Source organism: Poeciliopsis prolifica, unplaced genomic scaffold, assembly GCF_027474105.1.
Source record: "Poeciliopsis prolifica strain line A6 unplaced genomic scaffold, Auburn_PproV2 SCAFFOLD315, whole genome shotgun sequence".
NCBI lineage: Eukaryota > Metazoa > Chordata > Actinopteri > Cyprinodontiformes > Poeciliidae > Poeciliopsis > Poeciliopsis prolifica.
In genome coordinates this window covers 10,920-26,391 of record NW_026562690.1, presented here as the reverse complement: position 1 = coordinate 26,391, position 15,472 = coordinate 10,920, and the positions used below count along the sequence as shown (strand labels likewise).

At 38.9% G+C, this 15,472-nt stretch overlaps 1 protein-coding gene across 3 annotated transcripts; it reads right to left on the bottom strand.

Moving 5' to 3' along the window:
* Positions 1–3,118: 3,118 nt before the first annotated feature.
* LOC129357818 (uncharacterized) lies at positions 3,119–7,813 on the bottom strand. 3 transcript variants are annotated; one of them, XM_055026812.1, is made up of 6 exons: positions 7,758–7,813; positions 6,793–6,863; positions 6,544–6,680; positions 4,687–6,468; positions 4,412–4,523; positions 3,119–3,870 (listed from the first exon to the last, which is right to left on the bottom strand). In XM_055026812.1, exons 1-6 carry the CDS (start codon positions 7,782–7,784, stop codon positions 3,762–3,764), a joined length of 2,238 nt encoding a protein of 745 aa, XP_054882787.1. In that variant the 5' UTR covers positions 7,785–7,813; the 3' UTR covers positions 3,119–3,761. The 3 variants fall into 3 exon arrangements, with proteins under 3 accessions (XP_054882787.1, XP_054882786.1, XP_054882788.1); XM_055026811.1 differs by having other exon boundaries at positions 3,120–3,870; positions 4,412–4,526; XM_055026813.1 differs by having other exon boundaries at positions 3,120–3,870; positions 4,412–4,526; positions 6,793–6,952; positions 7,758–7,797.
* Positions 7,814–15,472: the final 7,659 nt, after the last annotated feature.

Below are 15,472 nucleotides of genomic sequence, written 5' to 3'. Positions count from 1 at the left end.
TAGTTGGAATTTTACTGCATCACTTAGCAGTCCAGTGTCTATGGAGCGCAGAAATTTTCTTTGTATCAGTTCTGGACTGAATTGTTCGCTTTCATCCTCTTCTTTTGATTTCCAGAGCATTTTTTCTTTCAGTTCTATAGCTCTAAATAGAAAATTCTGTGCCGATTCTTTTGGATCTTGTGAAATGTTCATCAGCTGATGAAGGAGGTCAGAGGAAGAGTCAACTTTAAAATGACTTCTTAGAATAATTTTCAGAGTGGACAAGGTCAGTCCTGTTTTGATTTCCAGCATGTGTCTCAGGTGGAGCCCTGGGCTTATGGCCCGTATGACTGCTTCCAGGATCTCCGTCTCTGAATATCCTTTCCTCTGCCCAGATTCCATTTGGTTGATCAGGCTCGTATATGACAGTTTATCCCTCTGACCAGCTTCTCCAATCTGCCCACAAATCCGAAACTCCCGCCTGAGGGTCACTTCTGGTATTTGAGGTGATGGAGCACGGTGTGGTTCAGTCTCCTCCATATGCGCCGTCGTGCTCAGTTTTTTTTTTCTAAAACCCCAATTTCCTCCTCAATCCGCTGTCGGGCTTTGTTTTGTTCCTCTTGCAATTCCTTGTACTTGCCTTTTAGTAAATTTAATTCACCTTCGTTAGATTGAATCTGTTCTGGTGTTCTGGCACGTTCCAACGTCCAAGATTCCATGAAGGTGATTAAATTCTGGAGAAACTGTTGAAACGATTCCGGTTCTTCCTCATTCCCGATATCGTCCAGTGTCGACTCTGCTAGTCTGATGAGGGAACGCCGAGTTTGGCCAGTAAACCCTCCTGAAGGTTCATCACTCTTGAGGCGTTTACAAACTAAAATCAGTTCTGACTTCTCAAACATCAGCAGCGTTCGGCTCACTTCGTCTTGAAGCTGCTCCATCGGTATTTCCTCCTCCGACTTCGGTTCGTCTCGTTTGGATTAGTTACTTTAAGTTGAAACTCCTCCTGGGTCTGGCTCGCCAAAAATGTAGCGGTGAAACAATCAGACGAGCTTCCGAGATTGATTCCGCAACATTTTCATTTAATGTGTGCAACGGCGGAGGGATATTCACCCCCCTCCGCAACCACGTCGAACAGTGACACAACTCGCAAATGCCACACAATAAAACCCAAAACAGTATTAATTTACAACTATTCCATGAAAATGGCTTGTGCGCCACACACACACAAACATGATTGACAGTGCTGAGACCCGCCTCCTGGCTCTGAATGATCGTTTCTCTGGAAGAAAGCAGAGGAGCTTCATTTTTTTCATGCATTATCTGTCTCATATTCTCCTGTCACAATATAGTGACAGATATGTTTTTTAACAAAAAAAAAAAACAAACATTTTCATATGACCCAACTTTAATAACTCGTTATCACAGGTTAACTATTCTTAATATTAAATTAAAACTCGCTTGTTTAAGTTAGCTTGTGGTGTTGACCTCTGCTTTATATTTTGAAGGCAATAGAGTTTCACAAGACTTATGCAACAAATCCCTTTCATTTCAATCAAATATTTATAAACTAGCCAACAAACAAATAGAATCAATAAGTCAATACATGAAAGTCAATACATGAAATAAAATGAGCTATAACATTCAGACGTACTATGTCTCTTGGCGTGTTGTACAGCCTTGTAAGATCTGAGCATGGCAAATGGATGCTAGGACAGAGTGAGGGGGCATACAAAAAAAACATTTTGTACGGCAGTACAAAATGTTTGACCCCTGTGGTTCAAAAGAAAAAATAAGGACTGAGGATATTTTTTTTTTTACTAAATAAAAAATAAAGCTTTCTAATTTTCTATTTTGTATAAATGTTTAAGTAACATCAGTGTGAATGTAAAAATGATCCAGAACATATTTTGTATCTTGGACTGATGGCTAGGGAACAAAACAGCTGACTTACATCTGTACAGAGCCAGGCTTTTCTCCACTGGCAGTCGGCTCTGAAACGCACACAGTCCTCTCAACATGAACAATGACCTTTTGCTGCTGCTTGCAAACATTTATTTCTACTGTTTCTTTGCTGCCCACCAGCTTCACTGCACACTGCTGTGAATTCATGTTTCACAACTGATGGAATTTATTATAGACCGACCATGACAGATACAAAATTTATGTCAACAGTGACTGAAGGCAAACCTAAAAAGTTAGATCTTAACCATAAATCCTTATTCAGCACTGTACCAACAAAACAGTTTGTGAAAAGTCCCAAAGATCCAATTCAGTAAACTGTTTGGTTATATGGTTTAACATTTAATTCCTGATGCTTTGTTTCCTGTCACTGGTTTGATCCCTTACTGCTTATACACGAGTATGTTTGCAGCTTCTAGGCTATCAGATACAATGCAGTACAGTGACACATATATGCCTCTATGTGTCACTGTACTGCAATGAACCTTACTAAAGCAATAGGCATTCTCTCTAAGCAATTTTGGTCTTTCAGACTAAAATTCCCCTAAATGTATTTATATGTAACAGCTATGTACTAATACCAAGCTCACCTCAAAGGTCTTTAACCTATAATTTTCATGTATAAGCTGATCATCAGGCCCCACTTTGTCACAATCAGTAAGTAGAACAAAAGGGTCAATTAAATATTTTTAAGTCTGTAGAAGATTATTTAAATTTGCAAGCAGATGGTCACATCAATCACCCTGACGGGTCATTCTGTTAATGTGTCTTATAAGTTAATAAATCCTATACTTGTTTGATGGCAGTTCATTTGATGTTTACTCAAAGTAGCATGTAAGGTGCAAATATATTTTGGCTAAGAAAAACTTTTAATTATACAAACTTACTTACCATAAGATGAGAGAATCATTGCTTCTCGCCATATGCGATTTGGATGCTAAGGACTTCCTAAGCTACATATGGCTCCACTGTGGTGGGAAGGGAAGGAGATGTTGTGTTTAAAAACTCAAATATATTCAGAGGCGACTTTTGCCTGAATTCTCCTGTCCTCACCAATAACAGCCAATGATCACCATTTTAAAAATAGTAAAGTATTGTTTAATTAGTACAACATTTTATTTATTTTCCTTTCATTTTACTCCCTCAATAATAAATATGAATAGCTCATGTAATAACTAAAAAAAAAACATGGATGAAAGACGCAGAAATAAGTATGAACATACATCTCCCCTCATTCACATAAAAAGAAAATCAGCTCTTCAGCTCATAAGCCTATTCATTGCAAACATTAAGTCACTCATACTATCACTCATTCATATCACAAATGGTATATCAATCTGTTAGGCCACCAGCCTGTTTTCCCTGGCTGCTGGGGAAAAAAGCCAGGGAAAATAATTTTGAAGGAATCCCTGAATAGAAAAAAAAAACTATACAAGCTTCAACAGATCTAATATGTTAAGATTTATACTCACAACACAAGCTGATGGACCAAAAAGTGGAGCTGGGAGATCTTCACTTAGCATGCTCACACAGCAAATCCTAAACATGGTTGGCTTAACTGAGACTTTATTCTGTGCAGCTGAACATCACAGGGAGTATCGGGTTATCAGCTTCCACTCGATTATTTACAGCTGGCCTCCCATCAGGAGCAAACAGCTGATACATCCCCAATGACAATGATGTAAAAATCTAAAGTCTTAACACCACAAATTTGAACAAATTCTGAACTAGCATTCTCTGTAGGAAACTAGAACACTGGATTTATCACAAGGAAAAAGTATTTGTTGTTGTCTGTCCACAGCCCACCCCACTGTTTTCTTCTACTCCTTCGTCTTCTTCGTCTTCTTCGTCTTCTTCCTCCTCCTGCCTTTAAACACCGGAGAACTCAGAAATGTGGTGTCTGTGAAATCATCTCCACGCCTAATTTTCCTGTTGGGGGAGGGGAAGAAAAACAGAAATTCAGCACTGTGTTCCATTTTCTCTCTCTCTTTTTCTTTTTAAAGACAAACACAAGTCTGGATAATATGACCAATCATAACACTAGTTCTAGTAATGATAGGTTGGTTATAGCTAACTTATTGATACAAATAAAACCTAATTTCAGAAAACAAATTACAAAAATGTTCAAAATTCATCAAGTTAAAATTAATTAAACCAGGGTCAATTTAGCCAGATGATTTATCACTGCACTCTTAACTGGCACGGTTCAAAGCTCAGTTGTGAGAACGGTCCAGTCAAAGTCCTGACATGAAGCCAACTGGAATTTGCAGAGAGACCTGTCCAAAGAAGTATGTAGATCTGGGTTGAAGGGGCATTACAGAATATCTAGAATGTTTAACCAGACCTGTGGTCTGCTGAAGCAAAAGTCAGAAACATAGACGGAGCTTTGAGTAACCAGCGTCACTGTAGCACTGGTCACATAGCCTGCGTTGCTCTCTGAGTTCCTTTCAGTGGGACCTGACGTTCTCACCTGTTCAGTGGTGGCTCCTTATAGGAGACCACACAGTTCTTTCTCCTGCTTCTTCCTTTATTTTCACCATATGGGTTTGGAAATGTGTTGGTAACAGTTGTTAGAGTTCTTCCTGCTGCAATGCACAGCAAAGCATTAGCTGTCAGCTAAACCAAAGTCAGACAAGGTTAGATTTTGTGTTTACAGTATTCCCTTATTGGGGTGAGTCTACCCAGAGTTCACAGGTAAACTCTGATACCCAAAGAACATCTATTGACAGTGGAGGAGACACCCACCTGGTGAGGCTCTAGTTGACCCCTCAGTCACCACCAGCCTGCATGATGGGCTCCTTTTTGGAGAGTTGGGTGCAGAATTGGATTCTGGGTCCAGAGTGCTGAGCTCTGCAAGCAGCGATGGTGGATCCACATCCATTATCAGAAAGCTGACATCCTGATGATCCATCTCATCATTAACAACCGATGTCCTTGTGTTATTGCTTTTGTCCTGACATGTCGGTCTGTGGATGACAAATGTCTTCCTTAGGTTCTTGGTTTCGGCTGCTGTGTGCAGCTTTGTCTTCCTTTGTAGTTTTGAAGCATTCCTGCCTTTGGAGTCTTTAGGATCAGGTGGATTTTCACCAATGTCATAATGATCATGGCTGAGGAGCATCTGAAAATCCTCTTTACCTTCCTTCCTGACCTTCAGACTGTAAGGGCTGCAGACAAGAAGCTCATCACGGCAGATGGGATGCAGACCAGATTCATCTTCAGATAAAACCTTTTTACTGCTTTTCCTTGTTTTTCTCTTTCGCCTGGAGTCGTAACCATCAGCATATTTCCCCAGTGACGATATCATCCTGTTCCTGGAACCTCCTGCTTCGTCTCGTCTGGATTTTTTAGATGTTGGGTTCTCTGAACGGTCACATTCATCTGCTGGCAGGACTTCCATGTTATGCTTTGATGTTTCCACCAGAGGGCGCTTTGAAGTGCTGTTGGTCTCTGTTTGCTGATTTGCCTGGAAATATCCAGAACTCTGAGACAGATCGTCTAGCAGCTCCTCAGCTGGGCAGTGGGGCTCTCCAGGAAGCATCATGTCACAATCCAGACCCAGCGAGTTACTGTTCCTAGAAAGAGAGATGACAAAAGTTTCTCTGCATCTCGGCCTGTTCTGCGTTTTCCTCCTGGCTGCAGGAGGCTGATTCTCCTCTGACCCGAGACCTGCCTCCTCCACTGGATGGAATATGTATTCATATGGTGGAGGTGGCTCTGTTTTTTCTGCTTCCTCTTCATCATGGACCTTCTCCGGTTTGGACTGTTGGCTCTCGTCATCATGAGGCAGACGGACTGACGAGGTCTTTTGAATGACCATAGAGCGCCTCCTTACTTTAGTTCTCGAACGTCTGTAGGTGATTTTAGAACTTGGTGAACCTTCTTCAGGTTCACTGCCCCCAGCCTTCAACAAGGTAACTTTAGAATTGGAAAAATAATTATTTAAATCTTGTGAGACAGTGTCACAGCTGTCAGTATCGCTCTTGGATGTCTTCTGGTGACTGGCAAGCTTGGGGATGCGAGATGCTTTCATATTGTTGCCGCGTTTTTTCGGTAACTGTACCTCAAGAACTCTTGAGTCTTTATCTTCTGGTTTATTTTTCTGAGTAGAAATTTTCACAGGTTCCTTATTTGGTCTGTGGTTGAAACCATTCTGGACATCTGGACTGGAACCCACCTGTTGACTCTCTGTGCCTTTTGTCTCACAGGAAGGACCTTTCTTCTTGGCTTTGGTTTCCACGGTGACAATTTCAACTGCGTTACTCAATGTAATCTCCATTGACGTATTGAGAAGCACTGTATTGTCAGTTCTTGCTAACTGAGACTCAACTTCTGAGGCTGACACACTTGGAGCGTTTACGTCACTAGAAAGGGATGTTGTGGAGTTTCCATGCGTTTGATTGTGCTGAGGACAGAGGACAGAGTTTATTTGAGAGCTGGACTGGGACAGGCGCTCCACTTCACTCCTGTCTGAGAGTGAAGTCTGAGTGGGTTGAACACGTTGACTGAAACGCCTTTCCTCTGCGTTTTCTGGGAAAAGACATTCATTTATAGTGAGGCAGTACATATTTGAAACACTGCACTGAATGATGCCAAATTACCCACCATGAAAAATATCAGAGGAGTTGCTGCATCTGGTTAGGGCACTTAAAACATCCAGATGAGGGTTTCCTTTGAGCAGACCTGGTGTAGCTTCTATGTTTTTGTTGTGACAGAAAAGATTCCTTAACATTTCAGGCCTCCTGTGTATAAGATAGAAATACAGAAAAATATAACTGTCAGATATCATTTACGTCCACTGAAACTACAACACCTACAAAGGACACAACAAAAGCAAACGCAGGAACTTCTGACCGCGCTGCTGCATCGTTCTCTTTGTTTTTATCTGTTGGGTAGTGGCAGCCCTCTGACAGTCTTGGAGAATCCTGAGGGAAAACACATTTTCAGCTTCAGCAGTTCAACCTATTGGTCTTCATTGAGGTTTTGTAGATTAGAAGTCAAGCTTTGGGTTCCACTGCAGGGGAAATAAATAGACTCCTCATTGGCATTCTTCCTTATATGGTACTGAATACATTGAGACCAAACATTTCAAGTCATACAGTTTAAAAGATAATTATCTTCAAAAATAAATTTCTTCAAAACTTCTGTTTTTGAAGAAAGTTACAAAAAAAAAAAAATCTTGGGAAAAAAAATAAAAAAAGTCAAACGCGGAAGTTAAATTTCTGTCTGTATTCGGTGTATGTAAAGTTGTTGTTTTCAACAATAGTGAAAAATGACAGGGATTTTTTTGTGCTTTTCCACACATTTTTTTTTCTGAGTAGTTATAGACTATAAAATTTGTTCATTTTGACTTCAAAAAACTTAAAAACGTTTTACTTTTTTTTTTACTATGACTAGAAACAGAGGAAAAAGCGGGTGAAATGTGGACGAGCCTCCAGACACAGGCCAATCCATTCTGATTGGAAGCAACTTCAAGTTCCTGAGATCTACCTATGGACTTTGAGATGTATTTAGTCAGTGCCTCTCCTCAATGTAAGTCGAGGAAAATAATCTGAATTATTTCACCTCCACTTACATTGAGGTGAACAGACAATTGTGGAGTAAGTGTCAGTAAAAGAAAAGAAGATCTGAGTCTGGGAATTGGAATAAATCATAATAGTCACAACTTCAGTGTAAAAAAAACAAACAACCTTGCATGTCATATACATCATGACGCAGTCAAAATCAGAGGATGTAAATTTGATTAAAGTCACATTTAAGCAAGAAAAACATAATCTTGTGGTAAAAAAATATAATCTGATTGGTGACTCGTCTCTTACGTCATCAGAAACTAGTTCTGCCATCATGTCCAGCTGCTGTAGAGTGTTATTATGGAGATTTTCAAGATGAGCATCTGTAGGAGCAGAACAATAACAAGTAGTGAACCAGATAATGGTCAAACTAAACTCCACATCAGCTGATATATCACACTCACCAGTTTCCTTTGGTTGTGTTTCTTGGTAGCCAGCTGGAAGCAGAGATCTTTGACCTGTTTTTGCAGGAGCACCACCTCCATCTCAAGCTGCCTGCTCTTCTCCTTTTGGGCCTGCAGAGCGAGAGCCAGGGCCTTGTTGTTGGTCTTCAGGGAGACCTTGAAGAAGGAGGAGGTGTCTGGTGTGAAAGAAATACGGTGTTATCACTACTCAAAATCTGTGACAGCCGCAACACAAATGAGATGGAGACTAACCCAATTCAATTTCAATTTATTGATCGCAAAAATAAATTAAATAATTAAACCTACTGATAATTTTGTTTTTGATCTTTGAAGCCACAGCTGACGTCTGCTTCGATGGTGTCATCGTTTTCCTGGGAGGCATCTTCAGACTGATGGATTAAAAAAACAAAAAAAAAAAAGGAAGGCAGAGGCTTTAGCTTATTTAGCAGTAGTGAAACAAAAAGATACAAGACATGTTAAAACCATCAGACTCTAATGTTTCTTTTCTCATCTCTCCATTTAGCATTTAATATTCAGCATTAAAGGCTTTTTTATGCACATTTTGAAGTATCGCGTTAAAACAACTGTCAAAGACACACCCAGAAGCACGAATAGCAACGTTTTAACCAGGAAAGGTCCCATTTCACCCTAAATTAACACTCCACCATGGCTTGTCATTAATTAGCCAGCTGGTGGTTTCTGTCCTAACTTTGTCCAGCCTTACCGTCGATGAAAGTCCTCGAGTTGCAGCGCTTATCTTCTAAAAAATGAAAATCTTAGAAGGGAACGACACAAACTACTGTATTCAAGAATGTATCAGCTTTGCAAGCCTGTAATTGAAGACTGACAACTTTTTTCAAAAACAAACAAAAAATCCGCCAAACTTCCGAACATGCGCATTAACTAACTGACGTGAACTTCGCCATTATCTTTTTTTTTTTTTTTTTTTTTTTTTTTTTTTTTTTTTTTAAACTCTTTATTACTATTATCAACATATACATTAAACATGTAATCGGCTTCAAATGTACATAAAATCTGAAAAACATGATGAAGCCGATCTCAGCTGCATCCATACAGACAAAAAGGAGGAACAAAAATAACAAGACAAAACAAAAAGACATACATTAGGGGTTTTCCAGCAATTTCATGATGATTATCATATCATATAGTTCTGTATCTTGACCTTTGTTCATGAAATTCAGCGATAAGAAGAGGTGGCAGAGATCCTTATGAAAAAAGGGGAAAGACGGTTTGGTTTTAAGGAAACGACATTTGTGTATGAAAAACTTGCCCATAATAATTATGACATTTAACAGAGTTTCAAATTTCTTTTCTTTTCTCATAGTCCCAAAGATAATATCATTCTTGGAAAAGTCCGGTAAGTTCGGGATTTTAGGAAAAAGCCAGTAGTGAATATCATCCCACAAAGCTTTGCAATACACACAATCATAGAAAAGATGTTCAGTCGACTCAATATCACCATTACAAAATAAACAAGTGTTATCATCAATAGCAAATCGAAGTCTAAGGAATTCCTTAGAAGGGTAAACGCCTGAAAAGATTTTGAAGTGGACTTCCTTGGCTTTTGGAGGAATGGGAAGCTTTAAATAATTTGTTCTAATTTTTTCTTTCTGATCTTTTGAAAAGAAATGCGATATAAAATTTGGATTGGATATAAACGGAAATAGAGAACTAATAAAGCATTCCCGAAGTTTTTTGTTTTTCAAATTCTTATCTGTGATATTGAGCCCATTAATCAATAGACCAGGAAGCTCAGCGGTTCTGCAATCAGGGATCTCATACAAACATTTAGCTGTAGATAAAATATTTGGGGGAATAGCTTTAATAATCTTTTGAAATACACTTTTATTTATTTGTAGGTTATATTTACCACTGAATTCTTCAAGAGACATAACCTTCCCATTATTTAATAAATGCATGACAGACCAAACACCTTGTTCTAGCCAATTATTTATAAAGATTGATTTATTATTAATTTTTACGTAACGGCAATTCCACAAAGGAGTATTGTGTGGGCTATAGTTATGTTTATAGATTAACTTCCAATATAATAAAACTTGCTGGTGAAAGAAGGAAAGTTTAACAGGTAGTTTTTTAACGTCAAAGTCACATCTAAGAAGAAAACTAACTCCACCCACATTTGAAAATATTTTACTCGGAATATGGAACCATAAAGCCCTTTGGTTTGTTAGGAAAGACCGAAGCCAATTCATTTTTAAAGTACCGTTCATGCTGTCAAATTCAATAGCTTGCAGTCCTCCATCTTCAAACCTTTTGATTAAATTACCTTTCCTGATATAGTGAGTTTTCTGTTTCCATATAAAATCAAAATTCATCCTATTGATGGATTTGATAGCTGAAGTGGGTATTCCTAATGTATATGCAGGATATATCAGTCTGGAGATACTTTCTATTTTGGTGAGAGCTATTCTTCCCAGAATAGATAAATCTCTGTGTGTCCACTTATTTAAATGAGTTTTACAATTTTGAATTTTTTCCCAGATATTTAGGTTTTCTAAATCAGATTTATTTTTATTTATATGCACACCCAAATATTTGACACTGGATTTTACAGGAATATTAAAAGCAGTCGATAGAGAGCAGTCTTTTAGAGGCAAAATTTCACATTTGTTTAAATTTAATTTAAGACCTGAAGCATTTGAGAAGGAATCAATCAATTTAAGAATTTTTGGAATTTCATTCAGATTATTAAAGAAAATGGTTGTGTCATCAGCGAGTTGACTAATAGAAAACTCCTTACCCATTACAGCTAATTTACCAAATTGAGCATTTTTAATTGATATGGAAAGCATTTCTGCAGCAGCAATAAACAGCAATGGAGAGATTGGACAACCTTGCTTTATACCTTTGTTGATGCTAAATCTGTGTGAGGTACCATGTGGAAGACACACTGAACTATTGGTATCTTTGTAAAATGTCCTAATTACGTTAATAAATTTATCACCAAATCCAAACAAAGCTAAAGCTTTGAACATAAATTCATGTTCTATCATATCAAAGGCTTTATAAAAGTCTAAAAATAATACAAAGCCTTCATTTTCTACTAAGTGATTATAGTCAATTAAGTCCAAAATAAGACGAATGTTATTATGTATAGAGCGCCCTTTTATAAAACCAGATTGAGTGTCAGAAATAATCTGGGATATGCCTGATTTTAATCTGTTGGCAAAAATGTGTGTCAGAAGCTTGTAATCATTATTTAATAATGTTATCGGCCTTAAATGATCAAGGATAGTTGGATCTTTCCCGGGTTTAGGAATGAGTGTGATGACACCTTGTTTCATAGTGTGAGTTAAACAATTATTTTCTAATAGTTCTGTAATCATTCCAAACACAAGTGTTCTGATTTGGACCCAAAAGTGTTTATAAAAGTTACTTGTCAAGCCGTCGCAGCCTGGAGCTTTGTCCTTGGATAAAGCGCGGAAAAGGCAAGGCTTTATCCAAAAGCTGCCCGATAGTATATAAATTGTCATCAATTTTAGGAATCAAATGTAAGAATATTTCTGTCATTGAGTTATTATATTCAGAAGAATATAAATTGCTATAGAAGCTAAAAATTTCCTTGGATATTAATTTTGAGTCAGTGCATGGTTTATTATTAATTTGCAAGCAATTCACTGCATTTCTCTCCTGTCTTATTTTTTCTAATCTACAGAAATATGCAGTACTTTTTTCACCATCCTCAATCCACTTCGCTCGGGACCTTAAGTAAGCTCCTTTGGCTTTTTTAGTATAAAAATCATCTAATTCAGTCTGCAGAATTTTTTTGCGCTGTTTGTCCTCATTATTAAAAAACGGTTTAGAACAGATGTGACTAAGTTCTTGAATGATTTTTAATTCCTTTTCCTTATTTTGGATAGCTATCAATTTGCTGTGTTTAATTGAGATTTCACAGACTTTAAATTTAAAGAATTCCCATTTCTTTGTATAAGAACTCAGATTTGTATCATTGCAAATTAAATTGAGAAGCTCCAGGATTTCATTATTAAATTTTTCATTGTTAAGGAGGGTTGAGTTGAACTTCCAGTAACCTTTGTTGTGGGATGTTTTCAGTTGAGTTGTGATACTGAGTTGTATTACACAGTGATCAGACAAAGGTGCAGGTGAAATTCTAGCATTTACATTATTTTGCATCAGACTGTTTGAAATTAGCCAGAAATCAATACGTGATTTAGCTGAGCCATCAGGTCTGAACCAGGAGAAAGACTGACTGCTCTGATTTGCTTCTCTCCAAGGATCCACCAAATTCAGAGATAAACAAAAATTTTGTAAAACCACATTTATATGATGAGATTGGAATTTAGAGGGAGATCTATCAAGCCATTCATTGTACACCATATTAAAATCTCCACCCAATATGAGATTGTTCGTGGGATATTTCTGAGATAGTTCTTTTAGTTGACTAGTTAGTTCAGACAATAAGGATTTGTTCTGAGCAACACTGTTGTAACCATAGACGTTACAGAGAATCAGAAAACTAGTTTCCATTTTGAGTACACACATAATCCAGTGGCCCTGTTTGTCTTTCCTATGAGTTTCTAGTTTTTTCTGAAATTTTGAAATAGTAAAGCAACACCAGCAGATTTATTAGTACCATGAGATAAAATTATTTTTTTCCCCCATTGATTTGACCAGAAGTTCTCATCTGCCTTAATAGAGTGAGTTTCTTGTAAAAATATGCAGTTAGCATTTGTATTTTGTATTTGTATTATCTTTTTCTTGTTGCTGCCATTATTGTTGCACTACTATCATCGCTTAGATTTTAATATTTATTTCCCTCTACCTCTCCAATGAGACCATTTTTAATTCAATATTTTTCTTTTTCCTTCTTTACTATTTAACTGAGCAATCACATTATTACCACATTATTTCCTATTCAAACTTTTTACCCCCTGACTTTAGTTTAAATTCTTATTTTGAAACTATTTATTTTTAGTAATATTTCTGATAAATTACTGAATATTTTTAGGAGTGAAATGAGTAGTGCACCATTTTAGGGTTCACGTAATGGCTCTGAATGCAGCTGAAGCTGTCTGTTCTCAGGCTATAGTCTGTTGACGCTCGGTGCTTGATTAGTCAGGGCTGGGCTTGCTGCTTGTTGTTTTAAGGGAGTCGGCTTCTTCTTCCAAATGTTTGACAGCTGCAGCCACTTCAGGAATTGGAGTACTCCTCTGCTCTCAGTTATGTCAGCTTCATAAAGTTAATAGGTAACCTGCTTGTTTTACATTTTGCTTTTACTCTTCACTGACCAACGCAGATGCAGATTCCCGACTAGTTAGCACTCGAAGCTAACCACATACAGCCTGATAGGCATCAGCGGCTGCTAACATTAGCCAACCCTCAGCTTAGATTAATAAGCTTTCTTGGCTGCTTCTGCGAATTATAAGCCTCTAAGTCATAACATTATCTTTAAGTTGTCAATAAAAGCAACCCATTATGAAAGTCTGACACTTTCGTTTACTCGTACAAATCTAATTGAATCTGCCCCGTTTCGCTTTAGTGTCTCTGTTAAAAACCAGCGTGTGAGGGGTTTTCTGTCAGCTCCCCTGGTGACTCAGAGACCGTTCGAGCCGGGTCAGGGCGGTGCTTTCTCTTTTCCGGGTCTGGGACTTTGCTATAAAGCTTCGGTCTGTTTAGATCACATGATAAGGTGAGCGGAGTGTGATGCCTTTTACATCGGCTTTCTCTGCACTGTAATCCAAGATGGCATGCATTTCCAACTCCAGCTCTATTGCCTTTTTCAGAAGGTAAGCGCTGCAGAATCTCCAGGACACGCGTTTCCTTTTTGTTTCAGTCGAGCACACAGGGAGCAGGGGCATGAGAGTCTCAATTAACTGTCAGCCGACCGCTATTGAAGAGGGCCACCATGGACCTGGGGCATCTCTGTTGGTAAGTACTTGAGGCTCATAATCCGACTGATGAAGAAGGTCTAAGAGAGTGGGAATATCATTACCAAGTATAACTGAATATGGCAAAGAGGGAACTACAGCTACTTGTACCAGGTATGTTTGACCTCCCACTGTCAAATACACCTCTGCACTAGGGTAGACATGCTCATCTCCATGTATACAGCTTATTTTAACCCCCACCTCACTTAACTTTTCATCTGGGATTAAGCTTGCATGTACTAAAGACTGAAAACACCCAGAATCAAGCAATGCTTCTTCTTTCTTCCCATTAACTAGCAGAAGCCGTACAAGCTTTTCTTTTTTCAACATCAGTAGCCGCTCTTGGAATTGAACACATCAGTGATGGCTTTGATTTTAGGGCGGGACAAAAATGTTGCGTATGGCCAAAACCATTACAGTTGTAACATCTAATATCCTGACCTGACGACTTATGAAATGACTTTTTAACCTTAGCAGGTCGATGGGAAGGGAACTGCTTAAAACTAGAACCATTTCTAGCCTGACTTAGACCAGAGCCCTGTTCACCCCCAGTGGACTTACTTGGTTGGGCATAATGAGTCTCTTGGCCAGCATAGGTGCTCCAGCTCCCCCTCCTGGCTGATCTGAAGACCTCTGCGAGAGTAGCTGCTTCTTCTGCCGTCTTCGGGTCACGCTCACGTATCCAGACCTCCAATTCTGGATTAACCATCCTTAAAAACTGCTCCAGAATTATCTGCTCAGATATTTCTTGCACAGTAGATTTATCAGGTTTGATCCATCTTGAAAACAAGTCTTTCAGTCGAACATAAAGTTCATGCGGCGTCTCACCTGATTCAATCTTTAGGCATCTGAAGCGTCGTCGATAAGTATCAGCAGTAATTTCATATTTTGCCAGAATTGCCTCTTTCAGTTTATCATAGTTCTGAGAGTCAGCAATATCCATTAGAACATAGGCTGTGCGGGCCTTTCCAGTCAACAGAGGGACCAGACGAATCGCCCACTCATCTCTGGACCAACGACACACCTGGGCCATCCTCTCGAACGTCGTCAGAAAATGCTCAATGTCGTCATCCGTCGATAAGGGAAGAAATTTTGGTTCAATTATGGACCTGGAACCATGAGCCACCTGAACATCACCACCATCTGATTCTTCTGCAGGTGCTTCAGATGTTGAAGGTTGATCCTGTGTGTCTGACTCATCCTGTTTTTCCAGTACCGCATTCACTTGCAGCTGCATTTGTTGAAACTGATGCTGATACTTTTCCACCTCTGCTCCTGGCGGGAAAAATCTTTATCCATCTTCATGTCTCTAGCCACCTGAGACCGCATGATGGATTTCACCAACACCGCCAGTTCCTCCAACTTATCTTCAGGGTTGGTCGCTGCCATGGTTTTCATTTCAGAGGAAGCTCCAGCTGCTTCATCAGGCTCTCCCTCTTGGCCTGGCTTTTTACCACCTCTGGTCATCATCTTTGCACTGTGGCATGAATAGACGCACTTCTGACACCACTTGTAACAGGTTGGCCTTTTACGGCTGGATTTTTCAGTACAGATTGATGATATCAGGCAGAGTTTAGGTGGAACAGCAGGTTTATTCCTCCCAGCATCACAAACAATGTCACACTCTTGG